The 26,875-nt window shown below is 34.8% G+C and overlaps 2 protein-coding genes across 5 annotated transcripts; both read left to right on the forward strand.

The window, feature by feature from the left end:
* The first annotated feature begins 1,198 nt into the window (after positions 1-1,198).
* On the forward strand, positions 1,199-19,736 carry LOC120768348 (AP-1 complex subunit sigma-2). 4 transcript variants are annotated; one of them, XM_040095013.1, is made up of 6 exons: positions 1,199-1,357; positions 1,425-1,603; positions 7,879-7,987; positions 8,811-8,948; positions 11,021-11,031; positions 19,427-19,736. In XM_040095013.1, exons 2-6 carry the CDS (start codon positions 1,425-1,427, stop codon positions 19,473-19,475), a joined length of 486 nt encoding a protein of 161 aa, XP_039950947.1. In that variant the 5' UTR covers positions 1,199-1,357; the 3' UTR covers positions 19,476-19,736. The 4 variants fall into 4 exon arrangements, with proteins under 4 accessions (XP_039950947.1, XP_039950939.1, XP_039950962.1 ...); XM_040095005.1 differs by having other exon boundaries at positions 1,200-1,362; positions 19,427-19,734; XM_040095028.1 differs by lacking the exons at positions 11,021-11,031; positions 19,427-19,736 and adding an exon at positions 13,602-13,816 and having other exon boundaries at positions 1,200-1,362.
* Positions 4,759-5,590, forward strand: LOC120768372. The gene is made up of 2 exons (XM_040095041.1): positions 4,759-5,226; positions 5,292-5,590. The coding sequence occupies exons 1-2, from the start codon at positions 4,819-4,821 to the stop codon at positions 5,319-5,321; spliced, it is 438 nt and encodes a 145-aa protein (XP_039950975.1). The 5' UTR covers positions 4,759-4,818; the 3' UTR covers positions 5,322-5,590.
* Positions 19,737-26,875: the final 7,139 nt, after the last annotated feature.

Consider the following 26,875-nt stretch of genomic DNA (forward strand, 5'->3'; position numbering starts at 1 on the left):
CGTAAGGATTAGATAAGTTGTAACGATATGGTTAGGAAACATGCTGCTTCGATGGGGTGGGACCATAGGGAGAAGAGTGCTAGATTTACAGGACAAGCTGAGCATGCAAAAATGTGGTTAGAGTGGATAAGTAGCAGTTCAACCAGCTACAGGAAATGGATTAAAATTCCTTTGTTCTGGGAACGGCTTAAAATTTTTGAAAGTTTTGTAGGAAAATAATGGCAAGAAGGAATCGGAAGAAAAAGATTAGCTGAGAAACACAATCTCGTTGTATGAAAAAAAAAAATTTTTTACTTATTTCAACTTTACTTGTTCTGTACCATAAGCTATTCCAGAGACACAGACATTTTAATTTATTAAAAAATTGTTTGATATAATTATATTTTGATGTCGAAATATTAATATTCCAGACAATTAAGCCACATTTGATTTCAAACCTATTTGATCAGGTGCCCTATGATTTGAAAGGAAAAAATGATGTCAAGACGGCGTTTAACCGTGCGATTCTGTACTGTGATACAGTCTCAAGTCTCTAAATTTGAAATTAGAGTTAGATACAATATTTGAGACTTGAGACGGTTTTGCTATTCTGTAAGTGACAGTCACAAAATCTATTACATTTCTTTATTCAGAGATGTTTTTACACTTGATTGAAAATAAATATGTCGATAACAAATAGTAAATTTTCTATAACATAGTCAAAAAACATTATTACCAATAAAAATAAAAATATGTGTTGACTTTGTTTCATAATATTTACGAAATATATGTAAAATTTATTTATTTTTAACCTTTTCCTCTTTGAGTTGCTTACAAAATCTAAAAAAACGACAATCGATTAATATCTATGATGATCTCTATTCAGTATATTCAAATGGCAAAAATTCAAATGAACAGAGTTCTTTTTAGTTTTGTGACCTGCTAACTATCAGGTCTCAAATTTGAGGCAATATTTTGAGACTAACGCTAGAGACTGTTTAGTGAATAGTAACTAGTCACAAATTGAGACTTTACCTCAAAGTGTCTCAAATAGAGACTAGAGACTGGTTCCAGAATCCCGCTATTAGAGTAAAGGTTGAAAGCAATTTTTTAAACGTGTAACGTCCCGATTAACGTAGCGTTAAACCTCCAAATCTAACAAAAAAGTATCGAGTATCATTTTTAAGGTATCGAGTGTTTAATGTGAATACATGTTTTGATTAAAATTATACATCACAAGTTATAAGTTGGACACTTAATTTGGAGATTAGAATTTTTCAACAAATATTCAGATAAATAGGTGATTCAGCTTAAATATATTTTATACGTATTATTCCAATATTAAAAGGAATAGGAACGGCTTTCTTAGTTTCTTCAAGTATGGTGAGTACAATTCATATGAATTTTAACAAATAGTAATCTGTTGATTTCACATTACATTGCAGATGCTTTTTATGTTATTGTTCAGTCGACAAGGCAAATTGCGTTTGCAGAAATGGTATATGGCTTATCCGGATAAAGTAAAGAAGAAAATAACTAGAGAATTGGTAACCACAATCCTTGCTCGCAAACCCAAGATGTGCTCTTTTCTAGAGTGGAAAGATTGCAAAATCGTTTATAAGCGGTAATAATAATAAAAAAGTGATGTTTTATATAATAGGGCTGGGATTTAGAATAGCAATTTAACCAATTTCGCGGTTAAAATGGGTATGCGCGGATAGAAGAGGTCCTTCAGATCAAGAAATATATATATGTATATATATATATATACGTATCTCAAAAACCATAAGTCAGCGGCAACTATATATATGTATATACATATAAGTATATTCTTGATCTGGAGGACCTCCTCTATCCGTACATACTCATTTTAACCCCGAAATCGGGGGATGCTATTCTAAATCGCAGCCCCATACCATACTTTGTAATCAAAAAAAAAAAAAAGAACAAGTAAGGAAGGGCTGAATTCGGGTGTCACCGAACATTTTATACTCTCGCATGATAAAGTGATAATTTACATATTTTTTTATTTTGCTGTAAAATTAATTAGATTAGATCAATTTGTGTACTTTGAGTATTGAATTGTATTTTCATTTCCTAATGTATATTAAACAGAGAAGGCATCAGATGGAATTCAAAATAGCGTTATATTGGAAGAAGGTGTGGTTGTTAACCGATTTCTCCCATATTTCGTACATGTCATCAGGGTGTTAAGAAAATATTATATACCGAATTTCATTGAAATCGGTCTAGTAGTTCCTTAGATATGGTTTTTGGTCCATAAGTGGGCGACGCCACGCCCATTTTCAATTTTTAAAAAAAGCCTGGGTGCAGCTTCCTTCTGCCACTTCTTCCGTAAAATTTAGTGTTTCTGGGCGTGGCAGTAGGCCGATTTTGCCCATCTTCGAACTTAACCTTCTTATGGTTACCAAGTTTCATCGTGATATCTCAATTTTTACTCAAGTTACAGCTTGCACGGACGGACGGACGGATGGACAGACAGACATCCGGATTTAAACTCTCCTCGTCACCCTGATCACTTTGGTATTTAACCCTATATCTGACTCTTTCAGTTTTAGGACTTACAAACAACCGTTATGTGAACAAAACTATAATACTCTCCTTAGCAACTTTGTTGCGAGAGTATATAAATTATGCCGTCAATACAAAACTCATCTTTCAGAATTTTCATTATCTTGATAAATCCCGGGGTTGGATCAACCAGGGCTATTTTGATTGAAGTGCCGTTGAAGGCTGTCAACGTAAAAAGTAGTTGTTCGCGAAAAAACTGAAGACGTCTCGGTATTAGTTTGACCAGGGAAATGCGGCCGAAGTCCGCCAACGCAAACGGACCGACCAGGGTTATTTTTTTGAAATGCGGCCGAATACAGAAAGGAATTTAACGCGAAAAACAAATGCTGTGTTAATTATTTTCTGCCGTAATAAAGTTTTGGAGGATATAGTAGAAAAAAATATAAGTGTAAAATTCATTATAAATCAATGAAACACGCACCTTAAGAGTTGAAATTTTGAACACAAACCCTTAAGTCAATAAAATCTAATTTTAATCAGTGTCAGTTTGAATGGCAGCTATATGCTATAGTAATAGTTGATTTGGATAATAATCCATGCCGAATTTCGTGAAGATACCTTATCAAATAAAAAATGCTCTTTCAAGGACTTGAGGTTGATCGATCAGTTTGTATGGCAGCTATATCCTATCGTTGTCTGATATCGGTTCGGACATATTACAGTAACTTACTAAAAGGTACTACTTATGGATGGCAACTCTAGCTGATAAAGGACTGTGTAATTGTGCGTGCTAAGAAAAATTAAATAATTTTGGTGTAAAAAGGCAAAAAATTACAAAATCTAATCATCAATCCAAAGCGCGGTACTCAGGTGTATTCAAGTGTATTGGAGTGCAGAGGCAGCAACTTGTAGCCACTGACTATTTTGGTTTAGAAGGTTTGTTACTTCGCCGATATCACCTCAAGTTGGACACAGAGGAGAACCATCAGCTGTTTTGGAGACTTTTTTGGCGCCACGAAAAATTGTTTATATTACATTAGCCTAAAAGTATACAAAAATTTTTGATTGGTGTAACAATGGCGTCGAGTAAACATGTCTGTATAACTTGCTCCAAGATTATAAGGGGAAACTCAGGAAGTATAAGCTGCAATAGTTGTAAGAATTGGTTCCACAAAAAGTGCAGCGACTTGAGTGACGAGGGTTTCAAAAAAATTGCTGCTGCGTTTCGGAAAACTGGTCGTAATGACTGGCGGTGCTCTGGCTGTCACTCAGAGGTTAGTATTATCGAGGTTCAAGTTCAAAAAACAATTGAAAATATTCAGACCAGCGTTGCAGGGATCCGGCAGGACTTGAACAAATTGGCAGAGAACAACAGGGCAATCTCGCAGCAGTATAAGCAATTAGAAAAGAGGGTCGGCGCTGTTGAGAATAAATTAACATCGTTCGATGCACATAATGTGGATCCCAACATTATAATAACGGAGATCAATGAACGCAATAAGCGTGAAAGAAAGGTTATTGCTTTGAACGTGCCGGAGTCTGAGAAGCCGGTAGGCAATGATCGACGTCGGGATGATTTGGAGAAGGTTGTCGCATTATTACCACAGGAGATGTCAGAGGTGGGTCCGAAACTCGGTCTCCGTAGACTCGGCCGTCCTGTGGTAGGTAAGATTCGTCCGCTACTACTAACTACGGAGTCTGTAGCAGATGCTAGGAGTCTATTGCGTATCAAGACAGCTGGTGAGTCTGGCATCTCATTTAAGGCGAACCTAACTCGAGCTCAGCAGGAGCATCTCAGGAATCTACGTACTGAGCTTGATAATCTAACTAAGAGCGGAGATAACAGCAAGACAATTAGATATATTAATGGGGTACCGAGGATAGTCGATAAGCAGACTTTTCGTGCGCCAAAAGAAAAGCCTAAAAATTCGTAAGCTAGATATATACTACCAAAATACTCGAGGGTTAAGAACAAAATTAAAAGAGTTCTTAATCTCATCAGCAGGGCATCAATGTGATTTGATTTGTGTTAGCGAGTCATGGCTTCATGAATCAATATCAGATAGTGAAGTGGTAGATGATACGTATTTAATATTTAGGAAAGATAGAGACAACCAAACAAGCAATTGCACGAGAGGTGGAGGTGTTTTCATAGCGGTGAAGCGCAGTATTAATGCTGAACTACTGCCAACTAACTGTAGTAGTGTCGAGCAAATCTTTATTAAAGTAAAATGTACCGAGGGCGATCTAGTGGTTGGATGTGTGTATCTCCCACCACAGTCGTCATTGGATAAGTATGTGAGTCATATGTCAACAATTTCTTATTTGAAGGAAAAATATCCCAACTGTGCATTGATTATTGCTGGCGACTATAATCTCCCCAGTAGCTGTCCACAAGACGAATGTGCAAATACGGTATACAGTGAGATGAGTGTGGCTAACTGTCAACAGTATAATCAAATTCGTAACATAAATGATCGTACGCTTGATTTATGCTTTAGTAGCATTGAAATATATGTGGACAGTGCCGAGGCTATTATTGATGAGGATAAGCACCACCCGGCTATAAGTATACGTGCCGAAATCAAGGCCAACCTAAAAACGAACGTGGCACCGACCTATGCATTCAAGAAAGCGGACTACCGGGGATTGAATTACTTCTTTTTGAGGATTAACTGGATTGAACTGTATAAATTAGTATCACTGGATGACAAGGTAAACTGGCTATACGATAGAATTAACGATGGAATTATGCAATTTGTTCCTGTCCATACGAACAGGAAAGGCAACTATCCATGCTGGTTTTCTAGGGAGCTGATAGGGAAAATACAGCAGAAAAAGGATGCGCATACAACATACAAAAGATTAAAAACCAGTTACGCCTACAATGTCTTTCGTCGGTTGCGATCGGAATGCAAAAGAATCGGCAAAGGGTGTTACAGCGCATACACGTCCAGGATGGAGGAGCTTGTGCGGGTAGACACGAGTCAGTTCTGGAAATTCATCAAAAGCAGGAGACGGAACAATATGGATATTCCATCCGCCGTGTCGTGGAAAGATAGTGTAGCTACGACGGGTGGGGAAGTGAGCAATCTTTTGCGTCGTTCTTTGGTAGCATCTATGCGGGGAAACTTAATGACAATGGGGAACCAATGCCCACAGCTCAAGCTGCGGAAACATTGACTAGTTACGATGTGAAACTATCGGAACTCACCATCCGCTTCGATGAAGTGTACGAGCAAATGTGCAAACTAGATGGAAAGAAGGGAGCCGGACCAGATGGAATACCAAACATTTTACTGAAGAACTGTGCAGTCGGACTGGCCGAACCAATAACCCACATCTTTAGTAAATCACTGGAGATGGGTATTTTTCCGACGGCGTGGAAACGCTCGTATATTTGTCCTATTTACAAGGCAGGGTCGAGATCTGAGGTGTCCAACTACAGGCCAATATGCATACAACCGGCAATGGCTAAGTTGTTTGAGAAACTAGTTTTACCGCAGGTGAATTTCGCCTTCAAGAATACAATCTCGACCAAGCAACATGGGTTCTTTGGCGGCAGGTCTACGACTACAAACCTTTACCTGTATGTCGACCACGTACTGAGAGCGTTGGACAAGGGTGAAACAGTTCACACTATCTACACGGACTTCAGCAAAGCCTTCGACATGGTGGATCATGAGCTCTTAATAGAAAAGATGGATCGGTACGGAGTGGCAGGAAACGTATTGAGTTGGTTCAACTCGTACTTGACTGGGAGATCTCTGCAGGTGCAAGTCAATGGCTATGTGTCGTCCGTGTTTAAAGTGTCGTCCGGGTTCCACAGGGTTCCCATCTGGGGCCAGTGCTGTTTAGCATATTTGTAAACGACATTGGGACCAAAATGTCGTCGGACTATCTATTTTATGCTGATGACCTCAAGATCTTCAGAAAGATAAGCACTGAGGATGATGTTAGCGCATTACAGCAAGACCTCGATAGACTTGAGGAGTGGTGCGACGAAAATAAATTAAGTTTGAATTTGAAAAGGTGCGTGGTGATGTTCTTGTCACGGTCCTTGAGTCGTCGTACAGCAGTCTACCGTATTGCTGATCATCAGCTAGAAGAAGTCACAGTTGTGAAAGATCTTGGTGTCATGATCGACAATGCACTAAATTTCACCGGGCACATTGACAAAATTACATCACAGGCATACAGGACGCTTGGGTTCATTTTCAGATGTGGTGAAGACTTCAGGAATGCTGATACGTTCGTAAGGCTGTACACGACCTTGGTGCGTCCGATGTTGGAGTACTGTTCAGTGGTTTGGTCTCCCCATACCGACTGCCTCATTGACAAAGTGGAGAGAGTGCAGAAGAAACTCTGTAAATATGTCGCGTACTTCCTGGGACGTAAAGGATGGGTCGGAGGCTCGGAGGAGGTTCGTGGTCAATTTGGGATTTGTGACCTGATGAGTCGGAGACAAGTATCAGATCTCTTGTTTGCCTTTAAATCACTAAATGGATTAATCGACTCTCCGGAAATATTGGAACAATTCGGCATCGTAGGCCGTATGCCTGGTCTGAGGTCGCACAGACTGTTAAAACAATCAACTCATCGAAGAACTACGTGCGGGGCGGACCGAGGAGCAGGGTTGTAGACTTAGTCAATAGACACTATGAAAATATTAATATGTTTGGTTGTACATATGCGAGCTACGTCTCTAGGGTTAAGGAATTAATTAATGGTGCTAAGTAATAATGTATCAATACTGTATCATTGATGTGTGATTTGCCTAGTCATGGGTATGCCTTCTTTTTTATTCTTATTTATGTTAAATTTTTCTGTACAAAGCCGATTGGCGTGAATTAATAATAAATAAATAAATAAATAAAATAGGAGTAGCAATATTTTGCTAGCAGAAAGAGGAGTAGTAACATAATTACCTTGGAAATAAAGCTACTTGAATCTCTTATGCACGTTTTTCGTTTCTCGCTCTCTTACGCATATGGGTAAGTGTTGCAATGAGTGTAATGCATTTATGCTATTAAGCATACGCGTGTGAAAGGGATGAACGAAAAGACGTACATAAGAGATTCATGTAGTTTTGTAAATTCGACCTTAAGAGACTTGTAAAAAACGGTAACAGAAATTTATTTGAGGCTTGTACAGCATATTGGAAGAATAGCTTAGGTACATTCATTAAAAGCTATTCATTATTTATAACTTAAATAATTAAGTAAATAATTAAATTCAGCAAACATGTTGATAATTCGTAACCGAAAAACCTTAAAAAAAGATATAAAAATGATCTAAAAATTTGAAAATAAGTGAAATATTATATTACAGCTTATAATCAGGAATATTCTTTCTAATTTATTTTAGATATGCGAGTTTATATTTTTGTTGCGCTATTGAACAAAATGATAATGAATTGTTAACTCTCGAAATCATTCATCGTTATGTCGAACTATTGGATAAATATTTTGGAAGTGTAAGTATCTGAATTATAAAACCAATTATCTGTATATATAGAGTAGAAAATTTAATCATCGCTACAAATATAATTCCATTTTATTTTATACCTTGAACACGGTATTTTAAATTTTCCACGAAGTATGTACGTTAACACCCAAAGGGAATATATATTTATATATTGTGAAGATATATATATATATATATATACGATCAGCATCACAAGCCAAGTCGATTTAGCCATCCGTTTGTCTGTATGTACCCAAAGGTCATCAGTACAACAAGTTTTATCTCTGCAACCTCCGAAACATCGTCAAGACACCCTATGCATTCGCATAAAAGAGGTTTTATAGGCAGCTTCTACAATAGTCTGCTGATATGTCTGTTAGACAGTGACCTGTTAACACTTTTACTAGAGTTCTTGTGCCATTCCTTTTGAATTTTTATAGTTGGCATGTGCCGTCCATATTCTATTCATCCCATGTTTGCCTACTTATTAAGCAAGCTAGGAATTGACAGACTGAGCTATATGTATAACATATTTGTCGATTAAATATCAACAGAGGCATATAAATTCTGGTTAATTCATCTGTTTCACAGTAATCAGGAATATCACTATGTTCTGCAACCCATTGCGGGGTATTATAGCTTCAGTGCTACGTTTTCCTTGTTTGTTTGAATATCGTTACAATTAATATTTTATTTATACATTCATGTTTTAAAAGACATTAGAGTGTAAAAATATAATTATAATATTATGACATTGTAATTTTGGGAGATCATTAGATTAGATACTCAGTATGAATTGATTGAATTTTTCTTACTAAGCATTCTATATTTAGGTTTGCGAATTGGATATAATTTTTAATTTTGAGAAAGCATACTTTATCTTGGATGAGTTGTTAATTGGTGGTGAAATACAGGAGACTTCCAAAAAAAATGTGCTTAAAGCAATTGCATCCCAGGATTTACTACAAGAGGTCAGTACACCAGAAGCATATGACTTGTAGAACTTAAAGATATAAAAACATAATATTATTAATAAATGTAGAAGAGAGGGCATATTTTTTATAATAGCTATAGTTATATGTTTTGCATTATATTCTAGTTTTGAAGCATTCAAATTTATTATCTGAATATACATTTCCTATACATATATACATTTCGTAACAATATTAATATTTATCATAACATTTCCCTTTGCTTTGTATTCTTTTAGTTTTCACTTAATATATTTTTTTAAATGTACATCGCATATAAAGAAAAATATTTCTGTTCATATTGTGTTTCGATATCATTATTCAATAGTTAAAGATTTGCTCGATAAGTAGCTTTCTAGGCCTTTTTCAAATCGGCACACTTTCAAGATATTATTTACGCCCTCCTTTCATTCTTCTAAATGCAACTTTTTTGAAGACTTTTCAAACTTCGACTCCAAAAAATATAATCGACTATCAAGGTAAATTCATACAAGTTGTAAATAAGAATCAAACATGCTATTAGTGCATTTTTTCTGCGATTCTTATTTTCATTTTACGAATGTATTGTTCTTATATCTGTTACTTGCTGTAGCTTTCATCTTTTATGAATTTACCTTACGACATATTAAAGTATATGGAATTTGTTCATCATTTAAATATTTATAAAAAATAAATTATATTCTTGCCATCACAATATTGTTTTTTTTGCCAAAATCTCTGAATTTAATGCAAAATTTGATTTTGATAAGAAAACTTACCAGGTTTGTGCAATTCAAAACATGATTTAATGTAACAAATATTCCGGCTGCATTACATAAAAGTATACTTTGATCGAATGCATTGCAATTGACGTTTTCGGAGTCCGTCATATTCAAAACTCGAATCCTTCGTTCATGACTTTGTAAATTATATCTCGAAGACATGCGTAAATTTTCATTAAGATCGATGTGTAATTCACAAGGAATCTTGACAACTGACTTTAAAAGTACAGTTTCGAGAAACACGACAGTTTTAAGTGAATATGTACATAATTGATCTCGGGCGCATACCTGTCCTCAGGACTGCATCTCCAAAACTATAAATTTTTTGAAGCCGTGAAACTCATGTAAACCCTTTAATTATTTTAGATTAAATGATAAAATTTTACGAATTTTTATTTCACACTATTAAAACGTTAGAAGATAATTCGAATTTTAATGCATTCAATTATTTACGGATTTTATTAATATTGTTACATAAATGAGTTGATTACATATACATATGTTATTAGATAAATTGTTATATTACTTAAAGAAACTGTATTTATTTATGTATGTATTGACTTGATTGTTATTTCCGTTGTAATGTTCTGCATGCATGCATGCTTAAATATTAAAATTGTCTGCGTGAATTAAATGTTTTTTATAACAAAATATTTATAAATGTCCTAATTTCTAAAAGTAATGCAAATAAAGTTCTATTATTTGCTTAGCAAACATTTTTTAAGTATAATACAAACAATTGCCGCATTCACTTGTTATTAAAAGAAAAGTGTAAATTTTCATCAGTGTCTATGTTTGTTTGGCATTAAAGCCTTCTACGACAAAATTTATAGCTATATTATAATATTTATGGCGGAATGTTCAAAAATAAAAAGAATTTATTTGAGTATATAAACGCGTGACAATTTGTTGTAATTTATTCAGCAGTTATTTATTTCATAAACAATTGGTTACGCTTTGTTCATTTTTCTTGTTGCAATATCTACCTTTCAGATTAAAAATATAACTCTTTCAGAATAAATCTTTCATTAACAGTAATATTCGTGTTAATAATAATTACGGTCGCAAGGTTTTTGTTTTGTGCTTTTTATATGCTTAATTTAATATCGATTGCACGCTGCATGTAATTATCGAAGCCTTCTCTATGCGTTGTTAGTCTCCAATATACATTTTTCATTAACTCGTGTCAAATTTATGCACATAAATTAAACATATTTATTAACAATGTTTTAACCTTTTTTTTATATTATTATAATTCATTACAATTTATGCTTACCCCGCAAAAATGATGAAATCGATCAACTACAACAGGATTTCAATGAGTATTTAAATTAATTTAATATACTTATTCAATTTATTACATATGCACACTAATTTATAATGTTACTATGTACATAACATACTAACCTTCGTAGGGTTTAATACACTAAGTACCAAAGCTACTGGTTTGGTTAAAGTTGAGTTGTTAATTTGTAAATCTTAAACTTTATAATTTACATATGTACATACATAATTATATACAACGGATCACACGAATAAATAAAAGTATAAACTATGAAACAACGATCGATTAATATCAACACTAAAGCGTCTATTCGACGACAGCCAGTTCTACATTGTCGGAATTGCGCCGGATTTTATGATGCATAGGCTTTTTTAGCGATCTAATCTCTTTAGATCGGTAAGTAGAAATATAACAAAAACTCAACCCGGTTGCACTGTAAACCTTGATCCATACCAGAATTAAGTCCGAGGCAGATGCTGAATCTGAATTTCACTCACTTTGAGTGATAAACGTAGTAACGGAACGAACTCAGCGAGGCATAAGACATTTACCAACTACTGGTCCATCACATGTTATTTTCAATTATGCTAGACAATATTATGCGGTTATTCGGTATGCGGTTTCGAAAACAAATATCGTTATACATATGTACTTTTTACTCGGCTAGTGTCATTTTCAAACTAGTGTAATAGTGTTGCTAACTAAGCATTATAAATACCAGCAAGTATTGTAAGAGACAACACGATCTATGCATCAAATCATAATCTATGAAGTATTACGTGGCAAGACATATTTGAGACCTTTAATTTAGCTCTGTAACTCTTCGCGATACATTAATAAATAGTGCCGGCCATTGGACGAAGAAAACAAAAAATACGTATTTCTTAGAAAATTATTCTTGAATTTGCCTTGTCAGGTCAAAATTTACAATTAAAATTTCTGTTTATTTGCCATATTTGTCTTGACGACTGTACCAGAATCAACTACATATCACCTGAAATGCAAAATAACGTAACAACATTTTCGGAAATTTACAGTGGCATGAGTGAAACACGAAATAAAATGGAACATGAGCGAAAAAAAATTAATATTGGTTAAAACTGGTTTACATCTGAGCGCAGAACCTAAAAATGTTGAACATATGTAATATTATGTATGTAATTTGAAGTAGTGAAGCGTAATCAATAAGACACTCAATATCGAATTTTTTGATGATACGTTATTTTGCATTTCAGGTGACGATATGTACATATGTTCAAAAGTTTACCACTACTCCTATTTTTCTAGCTTTTTTAACTTTGTCTCAATTGCTTTATGAATACTAAATGTAATAAATTTCTACTTATGACATTGACACACTTGTTTTGAAAATTGTCTTATAAAATAATTTTCATTAGTAAATTAATATACTAAATCTACTGTTTGTTTACTTATTTAGTTTTTACCCTGCCACTACTAAGTGTTTATTAAAATTATCATTTTATTCTATTAACCGTATTCAGACGATAATTTATTTATTTGTAAATCTTATTTATTTTCTTCATAATACATACATACATATATGTATAAGTAAATGGTCAAGATTTATTCTTGCACATATTTACATATGGGTATACTTTTACATACATATGTACATACATAGTATAGTCATTAAAATTCATTAGATGCGGTATAAGATTCATCGATGAAGTTAATGTTTCTTTCCAACATGTTTATTTTTAAAAGGTTGAGTAATTCATACCTTAACTAATAAAAAAATTCGAAGTAAACAAATTAGAGGTTTGTTTGAAAATTTCCAGTAATAGACTTTATCCCATATAGGCAACCCTTCGTACAAATAGTTTGGGGAAACAAAACCTATAAAATAATTTATCTAAAAAAATTGGCTTCATTCACTCCCGAAAGAATATGTGTTGTATTGTGTGATCGTTTTTGTTGTTTATATTGTATACATGTGTTGTCAACTCCAAATCTACAGAATACGTTTATAACTGAAAAATATGAATATCTGCAAGTGAGTAGCACCAACTGTATTTGTAAATTTTTTTTTTATTATAATTATATAATATTATTATATTAACTGTTACACCTTTTTTAATTCATTGCAATCGTATTTATGAGTTATGTATGGCGCTAAACAAAAAATACTGATAGAATACTTTTACTTAAAATATATGTGTAAATAATATATACTCAAGTACTATATGACATCGACGATTTGATCGAAGCGACCTAGATAAAAATAAACATAATTTTAGATTTTTAATACATTAGTATACTGAGTTATATAAATGTAATATATTGATATTCGTATAAAATAAAGAAAACCTGTTAATGTTAGATTTGCGCTCGAGACTTGGCAGTAGATCCCAAAATTTTATCACCAGTAGATTATGTAAATCTCTTTAATTTTTATTATGAATTTAATATTTCCCGGACAAGCAGACATCACATTACTATATACTTATTTTATGTAGTTATGTTCATTAAACTAAAAATATTGGTTGCTTCATTTAATGCTATCTGTCATATTTGCTTATGTATAGATGAAGAGGTATGATACACTCTTACTTTGTTTTTTTTTTTTTTGTTTTTTTTGTACTTTAGGACGAAGCTGTTGAGGGCACTTTAAGAGACATTGGACTACTGTAAAATGTTGTAAGAAATTTACCATATAAATATTAAAATACCGATCTTATTTTGAATTTACATTTATTAGTTTAATGATAAGGGTCATTTGGTAATTTTAATATTGTATACATATATGTATATAAAAATAATAAAGCGAATTAAGAATGGTTTTAACGAAATCAAACCGAATATTTGGAAAAAAATTTATTAATGATACTTTTTACAGTGATTATGAAATATGTATGTACATGAACTGAACTTCCTTAACTCGAGACTTCGAGTACTTCGCATAAAGTTTTTTGCATAATTTTGTATATAAAATAGGTATTTTGTAATTTTTGGGTGAACATATAGTTTTTGGTTGTTTGTTTCAGTGAATAGAGATTTTAATCTGTTTAGTGCTTGTGGTGATCATCAGTTGTATTTAAATTGGGGTTTAAAATTGCAAAGGAATGCGTTATATCATTTTTCGATGCCGATTGAATAATTTCTTCATCAGACTTCTTATCGTTTTCCATGGCGATAGAAGTCATATTCGTTGCGTCTGAAATATTCCGTTCTTCAATATCATCTGTTACAAATCCGCCTGAGTAAATATCATTGTTCACCTAAATTCTATCTCTAATAGCAATGTTTAAAGGGATAAATACGCGCGGTGAGTTCTACGTGTTCAGCTGTTTATAGAGAGGGATTTCTTTCCCCCAAAAATTCAACTTAGAGAATCAAGTGGCAATTTAAAAGTTCGGTTTATGGAAGAAAAAATGCATGAAATTTTATTTGTATTGCCAATTCAAGAGTTCCAGTTATGAAAGTTCCACTGTATCTGTGTTCATGATATGCAAATCTACATGTGCATTTGCTCATAAAACTAAGTGAAAATATTAAATAATGTGGTATTATTATGGAAAAGGTCAGAGTAATTAAATTTATGAATCAGAGCGGACTCTTTTTCTAGTGTTTTCAATAACTTTTTTTAGTAATTCTTACTAATTTTAAATAAAACTAACTAACAGCGGCATTTGAGCTTTTCCAGAAGTAATTCATTGGGAAGCTTTCGTAGGCTCTTAAAATTTTCTTCCAACAAAATGTGAAAAATAAGACATACGTATGTAAATAGCAAAATGTTAAATTGCCATATCAGTCCTTCAGAAGTTTTTTCAAGTTTCACATTATTTTCCAATTCCCAATAATTATACAGTAGACTTATAACTTACGCTTACAAATGTAAGCATTTGTTAACAATAACAAAAATATGTGAAATCGTTATCCCATGCAAAACTCAAAAGGTGGAATGGGCGAAACTCTTTATTAGATTTGATAATGTTTAATGGTTTAATAATGTTTATATTAAATTCATGTGAAAAAATATTGTTGTTTCTTTAAACTCAACATTCGACTGTTAAAAAACATTTAAACTCAAAAAATTGTGTTGGTATATACTGTTGTTTAATTATTTATGATGATTTCTGGTAACTTTAAATCTATGAGATTGAATGTACGGAAGTTTCAAATTTGACTGGTATATTGTTAAACATTCTAACCGGAATGAATCCAAATGTATATAGTACCATACGTCCAAATATTGTATTCGCCGCAGTATTCCCGAGAACGGTTTGGAAATAGAAGGAAAAAACATCTATTGTAAGTTGCAGTGGTACAAATTCTATATTAATCAATATTACTTTACATTCTCTTTTGGTAAATGTTGGGTCATAATCCATTGTGTTTTTGGAGAGAAATTTGAAAATAAATTTTAATTTAAATTTAATACAGTTGCAACCCGATGCTATTAAATTTACCTAATATCGATGTGGTTGATAAAATTTTTGAGTTGTGACATTTTTATAAGATCCATGAATATACATATGTAATTAGCGAAATTTAACAGGTATGTTGCTGAAAATACACATTAGAGGTGGGCATAAAGTGGATTCGAAAAGTGTTCAGGAATTGTAAAGCTTACTTTACTCATTGAATTTCATCCAAATATTGCAACACTTCAAATTTTTTGCTGTTATAAAGCATCGACATTCTAGTTTTCAAAGCCATCTTCATATGATTTGCATGATTTTGAATAAATGCTGTTCAAATCCGAATAAGCGAATGTAAAAAATATTTGACTTAGAGGTAAAGTGGCGATTGAAGTGGGATCACTTTGTTTTTCGCTGACATGTACGGTTTTTTAATCACTGGTTTTTCATACATATTTGAACTTTTCAGAGTTGCATAACTTAGTGCCTAAAGACGACGACAAAAACACTTTGTTGTTTACATCTATAGTGTCCTAAAGTCCTTTATGTTTTAGAAATGAGCTTTTTAGACCTGTCCAACTTTTTGGGTTGTGTGTTAACAATGTTATGTTTTTTTTTTTTTTTTTTTTTTTTTTTTGCTAATGACATCAATTAAAATGTTATGTCTGTGCAATCGCTTACAAACCTAAGTAACGGATGATCCAGTAGAGGTACTATTTTCAATAGCATTTTTTTTGGACAGTTCACGCGTGAATCGTGTCAAACTGTCATGAAAATATGTTCAGTATTGTTTGGCATTTCATCATGGGAAGACTTACGCCTGAACAACGTTTACAAATCGTTCAATTATGTTACGAAAATTCCCGCGCTTCGCTCAACTTATAGTCAATCGGCACCATCAACCATCTTGATACCCAGCATTCATTATTGGATAATATTCGGCCAAATAAACCACGCCATAGCTCAGAAAGTACACGAAGACCGTGAAGAAGTCGATTCGGCGCTGCTTTCAGCAACTCGGACCGACGTAAGGAACGACTTGGCCCATTTTACGTCCTTTAAAATACAGCAAGAACTGAAGGCGCTCAACCTTCCCAAACGATACATCGCTTCGCTCTATGGGCTCATGAAAAATACCAAGAAGATCCACATCGCATCAATCAATGGATTCTTGGAGAGAGAACACTTCAGTGAAATTAAACGAAAAAAACAAAATGTTCCATCGTGTCAAACTGTCATGAAAATATGTTCAGTATTGTTTGGCATTTCATCATGGGAAGACTTACGCCTGAACAACGTTTACAAATCGTTCAATTATGTTACGAAAATTCCCGCGCTTCGCTCAACTTATAGTCAATCGGCACCATCAACCATCTTGATACCCAGCATTCATTATTGGATAATATTCGGCCAAATAAACCACGCCATAGCTCAGAAAGTACACGAAGACCGTGAAGAGTCGATTCGGCGCTGCTTTCAGCAACTCGGACTGACGTAAGGAACGACTTGGCCCATTTTACGTCCTTTAAAATACAGCTTGTGCAAGAACTGAAGGCGCTCAACCTTCCCAAACGACATCGCTTCGCTCTATGGGCTCATGAAAAATACCAAGAAGATCCACATCGCATCAATCAATGGATTCTTGGAGAGAGAACACTTCAGTGAAATTAAACGAAAAAACAAAATGTTCCATACGTGAACACTTTGGGAACCAGAGAGCTGCAACGAGTATATTAAATCAGAACAAACACTCGTGCCAAAAACACAATCAAATCAATTCTGTTCATCATAGACAGCAATGGTGATCAATTCGAGTATCCGCCAGCGTCAACTGATTTGAAGCAACATGAACATCTGTTCTTCGGCAATCACGATAGAGTAAACGGTATGGCTGGCTTCGATTTAAATCGTATCATGTCAGTTTATAGCGTTGCGACGATTGTTTGAATCGATATGAAACTGCGGTTAAAAGTGGCCATACACAACACACATGTGCGTTCGATCGATATGTGTTCGATTGCGATTTACTCGTGTATTGGCTCGTGCGTATACCAATCCATGTTCGCGAAAATGTTTGATTTTTTACGATCGGTGTGCACACATGTATGTTGTGTATGGTGCTGTGTGTACAGAAAATCTCATTTTTCTCGTGTCGGCGAATAGGAAACATCGCGGACGAACAATTTTCCGCTTGCTTGTCGCACATATTCACTGTTTGAAGAACGAACGCAAAATGGATTTGTAGTTGTGTATGGCGAAACGATTTAATACAAATCGAACGCACATGTGTGTCGTGTATGGCCACTTAAACTACGAGTACAGCAAATTTTCTGGTGGGTTGATTTGAATCATGTGTGGAAAAAAATGTATCAGCTTTGAACATGTGCGCATGTTACAAATTTTCGATGCGTAAAAAATGGAAATTCCATCGAGTACGTACATACATATATACATACATTTGTTGTATATATGTCCTCGATGGTATTTCCATTATATACAACATTTAAACAAATGTATATATGTACATACACACGTATTTGAAATAGAACAGAATGGAATTAATTAGTTGGTTGATTGAGTTGGGCTAGAAATTGCCCTTGTCGCTACATACGACACAACTTTTAATACAATTTTGAGGCCAACTTCATTTTGAATATTCACTTCGTTGCTTAAATATGAGTTCGGAAGTTGTTGCTTTACTTATTATATATGACGCGCTCTCTTCGACAGCCGAAATAAAATGGCGAAATCGTTTGAAATCGCACGACCAACCCAAACACGATCCAACTAACACAACCAACTTGACAAAATATCAAAAAATTTTGATTTTCATCCAATCAGTTAGTACAACTCATACAACTGCCTCATATACGTAACAATCAGTTGTACAATTCGATGAATTTGGTACAATAATTGGCGCGTGTATGCCTTCCAGAAGTGCACGAGTAAATCAGTGTTTAGGGGATAATATACAAACCGAACGCTTTCGATCATTTCAATCATTGAAGCATGAGTATGTATCATTTCGGGTATTTTCTGCTAATGCGAACGTTCATAAACAAATCATGTATAAGCTGATCGCTAGTGATTCAAAGTTGTTCTCTATCGCTGATTTAAAGACAAACGGTTCGATTGGTGTACATGAACAAAAATTTATTACTCGTTGCAGTTCTCTGGTATGAAGAAACCACCAAATTATTAAGCATAATATATGGGCGTTGTCAGTTCATATTGTATGTATAGTATAGTCGATAAACGATTGGTTTTATTTATTTTGAAAACTGAGAAATAGTACGAAATTTAAAAAAATTGCTATTATGAATAAGCTTAAATTATTTATTAAAATATTAACACTTTGTTTCCATTTAAAATATCCATAAAAGGGCATATGTCCATATATACACTCCATCCTAACTGTAGTGTGTATTAATTTGTTTACCTGTAGTTTTTGTATTGGTTATTTGGTTTACAAGCTATTATTTTTTATTATTTCTATTTCACTGTACAATTTTGTAATTTGAATTTTTATTTAATAAATACATTAAATACTGCTTCTTGTGGCCTCTATATCTAATTAATGGATCTCAAATTATTTGTTTGCCTAAATGTATACTGAAAATGTTTGTTCTGTGTACATATGTATGTATACATGTATATTTCTGTTTTATATACTAAACACTTTCATAAGAACTGATTACTTATTTGATTATACAAACACTAAAAATATATGTAGCACTATTCTCTCCTACTACTTAATTTTCGTGCTACTTGTCTTTTAATGGTTGTCATGTGATCACACTGGAAGTTTTTATGTACAAACACTGTAAGTATATGTATTATTATTTATTTTATATAAATTTGGACAAAACTTTTACAAAATACTATTGCCATACTCTGTATTAATTTCAAATTTGCACCGAATTTTATAATAATATTTAAATACCTCTGTTTCTTCGGAACTCTAGTTATTTGTAAATGCCTTATAAACAGATTACGGTTTCAAACTAATTTCGTCGTCTTATGACTCAAATCATTTGCTATTCATTTTAGGACGAGACTCCACAGGGCTTTTTTGACGACCACGGCCTCGGATAAATAAATGGTTTATTGATACATTAACTCAGCTGAGATTTTGACTTATGGCATTAAACCTAATAATATATTATCATCATTCCTTAATATAAAAATATATGCAAACAATTAAGAAAAAAATAAATACAAAATTTATAAATAATAAAATAAATAAGCGAATTCTCGTCATTGTTAATGCTGAGAGATTACAATTATGATGCAACAGCAACTGGCTAAGATGACGATATTTCTTTGAAATAAATAAGTGTAGTCAACTTTTTAAAAAACATTTGATTATTTATTTCACTAACTTTTAATCACATAAATATTAATTTGTTAGGTATGAAATCCTTTTGTTTGTGTAACATGAGCGAATCAAGTAGTTTAAGGGGATCATGGCGCAAGCGCACTCTTTCACACATATAAAAAAAGAGCCTCACTGGTCAGAACAGGCAAAATTTTTTTTTTTTTTCAAATAAATGAGTCTAGTCAAATGTTTATATAACATTTTGTTATTTATTTTACTTACTTATTTAGGAATTAATCACATAGCGTAAATAAAAGTAATTATGTAACATGAAAAAGCAAGTGATCCAAAAAAGTCTATAGACTTTCGGAAATTCTCCAGTTCACGCTAGGGTCACTCGTTTCTCGCGGCAACTTGAGCTCTTCGTCTGCGATTGGTGGTGGTTTGACTCCAAGAACGCCATTCACGGGAAGGGAGTCGGTGAAGGTGTTAATGGCTCCACTGTGAATGGTGGTCAGTACCTGTCGAAAGCCAGTTGCTTCTTTGTCTTTTCCCCATGTGCTGCCGGCTAGCGACTTGAGGATTTTGTTGCGGCTCTGTACCTTGGCGATAATCACCAAAAATCTTAGGGTTATTGACAGTCGGAATTCTGACGCCATCGACTGCAATATTAAGATCAAGTCTATACTCCTTCGTCCAGTTCGTAAAAATGGTCGCTGTGAATTTGGTGGGGGAAAGTGTGAGGTTCCGTGCAGTGAGGAAACGAGAAAGGTCGGAGAGGTAGTTGTTTACTTTCGAACACATGCCATCGATTCCATTGCCCAACGTCAATATTGTGCAATCATCTGCGTACGAGGTTATGGAAACCCCCTCTGGTGGCTGCGGGAGTTTCGAGATGTAGAAGTTAAACAGTAGCGGAGAGAAGACACCACCCTGCGGAGCCCCCTGTTTAATTTTTCTCAGTTTAGATGTTTCATCTCGAAATAGTACGGATGATTGACGACCGTTCAGGTAGTTCATGCTCCACCTCTTTAACCCTGGAGGAAGCGTAGTTTTCTCATTGTCCTGCAGTAGCGTTGTGTGGTTGTCAGGTGCTCTATCCATTTCGTCCGCTTATGATGATTTACCATACGCCGAATCTCCGAATTGAGATCCCTTATTCGGGGATCCCCGGGATCGGCATGGCGTAAGGTGTCGCGCTCGTTAGCTAAAACGGCTGCTTCGGTTGGGAAATTGGGGCGGATTTCCGCTATTCGTCCAGCCGGGATGAAGCGAGCGGTAGTTGCTCCGATCACCTTGCGGAATCGACGTGCACCAACGCATACGTCCGTAGGAATGGGTAGAGCGTTGAAGGTGCTCTCAGTAAATTCTGTGAAGCCGGCCCAATTAGCTTTGTTAAAATTAACGAAGGTACGGTTGTCCACAGAAACGAAATCGGCAGGTTTCTCGATCGAGATAATTGTGGGCAGAAAGCCTGATGCGAAAGTTAGCATAGGTAGCCAGGTTATGCTATTACAGGTGCCCATAACTCTGGTGCGGGCTTCGTCATTCATTGTGCAGAATGTCGAATCGTCAATCTGTTCCGCCAGCTCCATCCCCCTACGATAATTTGACAGGCAGGAATGACAAAGATCGTGGTGCGCGTTAAAGTCGCCTAGTACCAAACGGTTTTCACCACGAAGTAGTGCGCCTATATTCGGGTGATATCCTGTAGAACAACATGTAACTGGGAAGATGTATATATTAAATATTTCAACCCTGACATTGTAGGGTGGTATGCCTGCGGTCTTCATCGATTAGGCGATACTGCACGGTGTTGTGCAATATACAGGCTAGGCCACCACCATTATCTCGCTCGCGATCTTTATGTATTACGTTGAAACAGGCACAACTCAGAAGATCTGAGCGGCTGTTTAGTTTGGTTTCGTGGACCGCAGCGCGTTCCCGATTCATAAGTGCAACTATCTCCTCGATCTTACTCTGGGGTCCGTTGCAGTTAAATTGAAGTATACGGGTTTGTCGCGGGTGTCGGGTGGGTAATCCTGGGGGTGAGGGAATGACGTGTAGGTGCTATTTGTTGCAGCTGCAGAACGCGCAGGGGCGGTTGTCGCACTGGGGTGTTGGTTGGCGACGCCACTGTTATGTGTTGCGGGTCAGACTCCTGCAGCATGGGGCAACGTACGACTCACTCCACTCACGTGTGTGGGGTGCGCAGGCCGCAACACGCCGGGAGGTGACACCAGCCAGTGCAGGAATTGCACTTAATTGATGTAACATTGCGACGTATGACGGTCTGACACACGGAACCACGAGGAACCAAGAGTTGCTGATTGGTTCTCGCACGAGGATTGGAGCGGGATGAAGGGTGGGGGGGAAGACAAGTCAGAGTGCGAGCTATGTTGCCTGTTTGAGCTCCTGGGGACCGTGGAGGTCCTCTGTTGGCCACTCGGGGCGAGTGGCGGCGCGGCGCCCGAACTATGTGCAGATTGCACAGCCGTAGAGGCTAGTGTCGCAGTATTGCGTAAGCAACATGGGGCCACGTAACTCGTGGTCCACTCCCTGTGAGTCTTAAGGCCTGAGCAGGTTTTAAGATGGCTCCATCCATTGCATGTATTACACCTGATGGAGGTGAAGTTTGGATGGATCCTTTTTGCGCAAACGTAGCAGAAAAATTCCTCCAGGTCCGGGTTGGACTCAATGCCAGCACGAGTCAGGAGGATACGGAGCAACCCTGCTGCAAGGCATTGCTCCAGTGACGACAAACACAAATTAACACTCACCGATCCAAACGGAGTTAGATCGCCGAAATAACAGCCCTTGGTCGGATGAAATCCGAGTCAACTCCGGTGTGTAGAACCGGCTATCGAGAGAATTAAATTTTATACTCTCGTAACAAGGTTCATATGCATGTGAAATAAAAATTTAATCAAAGCTAAAATTAATATTAAAAAGTCTTCTCGAAGTTCTAATCAAATTTTAACTTTTTTTTTATATTTATAATAATATAAAAAATAAAGAAATATATACCATTTTGGTCGACCACTTTTTGGCATTTTTCCGCTAGAGACATTATTCCATCACAGTAAATCGAAATTTCTTATATTTAGTATAGGGAAGCTGAGGTATTTCGTGGATCGATATCGCAAATATTTGGCAAATTTGCTATAAGATTTCACAGATTAACCGATATGGTCAATTAAAAATCAGTCATGTGCACTAAGGTCCACATATTTGGTGTCTGGGTCCTTGAAAAGTTATAGTCCGATTTCGACACAATGTGAGAGCACTATTTGTGCAAAGTTTTAATCTGATAGCTTCATTGGTTTTTGATTTGTTTACTGTAATGTGATCAGAGGATAATTTAAAAGCTTGTTATATGGGAAGTCCTTTACGTTTACAGCATCAGAGGTAAGCAGTTTTATATTGCTAATTAAATTATGTGCAAGTATATTAACAGAAACAAATTTTAATATTTTTAGATGGCAGAAAATAAACAACGCACAGTTTTCTATCCATTTTTCCATTACTCTTAACTTTTTCGCAACTTTTTCCGCATTACAATCAATTATTGCTTTTATAGCCGAAACAGCCAAAAACGTAGACCCGTGGCCCGTGTCAGCTGATACGACTTATCATATGGGCGTGCAATGTAAGTGAACAGCGAAAAACGCTACTCCCTTTCTCTTTGACTGTTTGCGCTAGTAGGAATCCACGGCATTTGGATTTTTGCCGTAGAAATGTGTCAGCTTTATAATTATATAAACTATTTTTAATAGTTTGTTATCAGATTTGATATCTTATATTATGAAAAATTACTTACCTTAGTATTCACCTAGATAGAAGACTTACGTGTAGAAAACATATATCTAGAAAATAACTTGCATGAAGAGAAGAGCTGCAAATTTAAATTGGCTTTTAATAAAAACTCTAAGCATAGCCTAGACAAAAGTGCTTTTATATAATGCGATCATAAAGCCGATTTGGATGTATGGAATTCAACTGTGGGGTACGACCTCTGTAACTAATATTGATATAATACAAAGGTTCCAATCAAAAATGGTTAGAACAATCACGTGTTCACCATGGTACATGCGTAATGAAAATATCCATACAGACCTTGGTATTTCTATGGTAAAGAAAGAAATAGAAGACAGCGGAATTAAATATATATCTAAGCTCCGAGATCACCCAAACCCTTGGCTAATGCTTTTACGCCTTAAAAGAACAGATATGCCTGCGTACTAAGGAGCAAGTTTTATTTAATTTGCCCCCTCCTGGAGGTGGTGTCTTGATAATTGGCATAATTGATTTTAAAGTTTGTTTATAATTATATTCATATAAACAATTAGAGATATAAATATAAAATAAACAATACTTGACAACCCTATAACTCAGTTGCCCTGTGAATAATTATTGATCTAAATTTTTGGTATACTTTTTGACTAAGGTAATATAAGTAATTTTTTGTGGCGCCAAAAAAGTCTCTAAAACAGCTGATGGTTTTCTCCTCTGTGTGCAATAAAAAGTGATATCGGCGAAATTACAAACCTTCCAATCCAAATTAGTCAGTGGTTGTAGGTCCCTGCAGAGATAAAGAGAGTCCAACTCCTCTCTCACTGGAAGTGAGAGAACAATTGCTAAACGTCAAAACCTCCTGAACTTTGACAGTTGATCGAGTTCAGGAGGTTTTGACGTTTAGCAATTGGAAACTAGCGATGACCAGATTGAAATCTTACCAAAAAAATATGTAAACGGATGGATTTGTTGCATCGTTCAAGACCACTTATAAAAAATGTAAAACAATGAAAATTAAATAAATTTGTGAAATTTAAAGGTATTATTATTGAAACGTTTTGTAATTTGAAGCATCATAGTATATTTTCAATGGAAAATGATTAAAAACATTTAATGATTGAGAGCTAACAAGCTTAAATCCTTTTATTGGGTATTGAAAGGTCAAAAGTCAGTTGTTCTAATATACTCTAAAAAGATTTAAATAGTTTCTCCATATAATAAATAACCACTGAAAATTCTCAAGCGTTTTTGAGAAACGAAAAATAGTTAGGGATGCGCAATTTTAAATAACACTCGAATTACCTGTTGCGAGAATGACTTATTAATCACGAGTAACGAAAAATACGTGCGTTCGGTTCAACGGTTCAATTACAAGAGAGCGTTCTTTATTTCTTAATCTAATTGCTAAGCTTAGATCTTAAAACTAACGGCTTAAACTAGTGGTAATATAAATATGTATTAAAAAGGGGTAAGTATAATCATTTTCGACTTTCGTTAAATATTGTAATAGATTGTGGTAAGTATTAAGGTAAGTAAAAGAACATTAAGGTAAGTATTTTATAATAGATTTTCTTAATTGAAATTTTTAGAATTCAATATTCTACAATTTTTAATTTTTGTTTTAGATATAGATATGTCGCTTGACGCAACAACCACTATATAGTAATTTTTATTCATACTAAATGTTGGGTGTTTTATTATTTCATTATAGCCCTGACAGACGAGCAAAATTATGCGCCTTAAGCAACGCTAATGCGCATTGAAATTTTATGGTTACAGACGGCAGACTTGTGCATTTAGACAGCTTATAGTGAAATTTGTTAATTTATTAAAAAAAAAGTGAAATAAAAATGAATAAAATAAATTATTAATAGAAATTTTGGTATTTTTGGAAAATCAATATAACTTTAACGAAAAAATTCGTTTATTATTAACTACGTTAAAAGATAATAGAGTGAAATTAAAAGCAATAATTGATTGTAATGCGGAAAAAGTGTGCGAAAAAGTTAAGAATATTGGAAAAAAGGATAGCAAACTGTGTGTTGTTTATTTTCTGCCATCTAAAAATATGAAAATTTGTTTTTGTTAATATACTTGCACATAATTTAATTAGCAATATAAAACTGCTTACCTCTGATGCTGTAAACGCAAAGGAGGCGGCAGACTTCAAGCGACATCTGTCAAAAAATAGCAAAAATCGGCCATTTTTGAGCAGTGTTGCCTACTCAAATTTGGTAAATTCAGCTAAATGCACAAAATTCTTGTGCATTACAAACTTGCATTAACATGGGTCAAATGCGCAAGTTAATGAAATTAAGCCCACTAATGCAAATTAGCGCTGTCGTCTGTCAGGGCTATTAGATAATTCATGCAATGACGGCATGAGGGAATCAAACAAGAATAGAATTGTGTTTTGCTGTCGGTATTTTCATATCGATATTCAAACAGGGAATTGAGTGGATATGTAATGTACAAAATGTGTAGATATGTTTTGAGATCAGCACATCTTGATTTCTTTGACTTGTTTTGTCCCATTCATTGTGACACCAAAATAGGCAGAAATTGTTAAAAAGGTAAGAAACCCATTTTTTGCCTGAACTTTCGCATATTATTAAATCCGCATTTGAGTAAAAAATATATTTTCTTAAATTTGTACATGACATTTTTATTTTCTGTTTAACTTCGTCCAATTTGGTCCTTCTCGTTGTTTTATGTTCTCTGGGTGAACTGTGTTTTTTTTTTGCTTCAGGGACATATGTATGTGTACATGCTATATGTGTATGCAAACTTGTTTAAACAAATTGATAATTTTAAATAAGTAAAGGACGATAAACATCTCATAATTTGTCTTTTGGGCTGTTTTGTCCGACACTAAATGTTGAATGGGTCACAATTCCTTATTGCTCCATTAAATATTTTCGATAAGTTGAAATCCTATTCAACATTTATAGCCCTGACAGGCGACAGCGCTAATATGCATTAGTGGGCTTAATTAACATTTACTTGCACATTTGACCCAAGTTTCTAATGCACAAAAATTTCGTGCATTTCGTTGAATTTACTAAATTTGAGTAGGCAGCAGTGCCCAAAAATGGCTAGTTTCTGCTATTGTTTGACAGATGTCGCTTGAAATCTGCCGCCTTGTTTGTGTTTACAGCTTCAGAGGTAAACAGTTTTTATATTGCTAATTAAATTATGTGCAAGTATACATATTAACAAAAACAAATTTTAATATTTTTAGATGGCAGAAAATAAACAACGCACACACACGCACGCACGCTTAAGGCGCATTAATTTTGCTGTCTGTCTGCCGTCTGTCAGGGCTATTAGTGTCGGACAAAACATATTAGACTGATGGATATGAATGCTAAAAACATCTCGTAAAC

The sequence above is a fragment of the Bactrocera tryoni genome, chromosome 1, assembly GCF_016617805.1.
Source record: "Bactrocera tryoni isolate S06 chromosome 1, CSIRO_BtryS06_freeze2, whole genome shotgun sequence".
Taxonomy (NCBI): Eukaryota; Metazoa; Arthropoda; class Insecta; order Diptera; family Tephritidae; genus Bactrocera; species Bactrocera tryoni.

What these genes read in the sequence shown, in the direction of transcription:
- LOC120768348 (XM_040095005.1), top strand. An exon ending in TGCAAAATCGTTTATAAGCG is followed by an intron (nt 1,604 to 7,878) that starts GTAATAATAATA and finishes AATTTATTTTAG; the next exon opens with ATATGCGAGTTTATATTTTT. An exon ending in TGGATAAATATTTTGGAAGT is followed by an intron (nt 7,988 to 8,810) that starts GTAAGTATCTGA and finishes TTCTATATTTAG; the next exon opens with GTTTGCGAATTGGATATAAT.
- LOC120768372 (XM_040095041.1), top strand. Translation starts at nt 4,819, where the DNA reads ATGTCAACAATTTCTTATTTGAAGGAAAAATATCCCAACTGTGCATTG. An exon ending in TAGTATCACTGGATGACAAG is followed by an intron (nt 5,227 to 5,291) that starts GTAAACTGGCTA and finishes CCATACGAACAG; the next exon opens with GAAAGGCAACTATCCATGCT.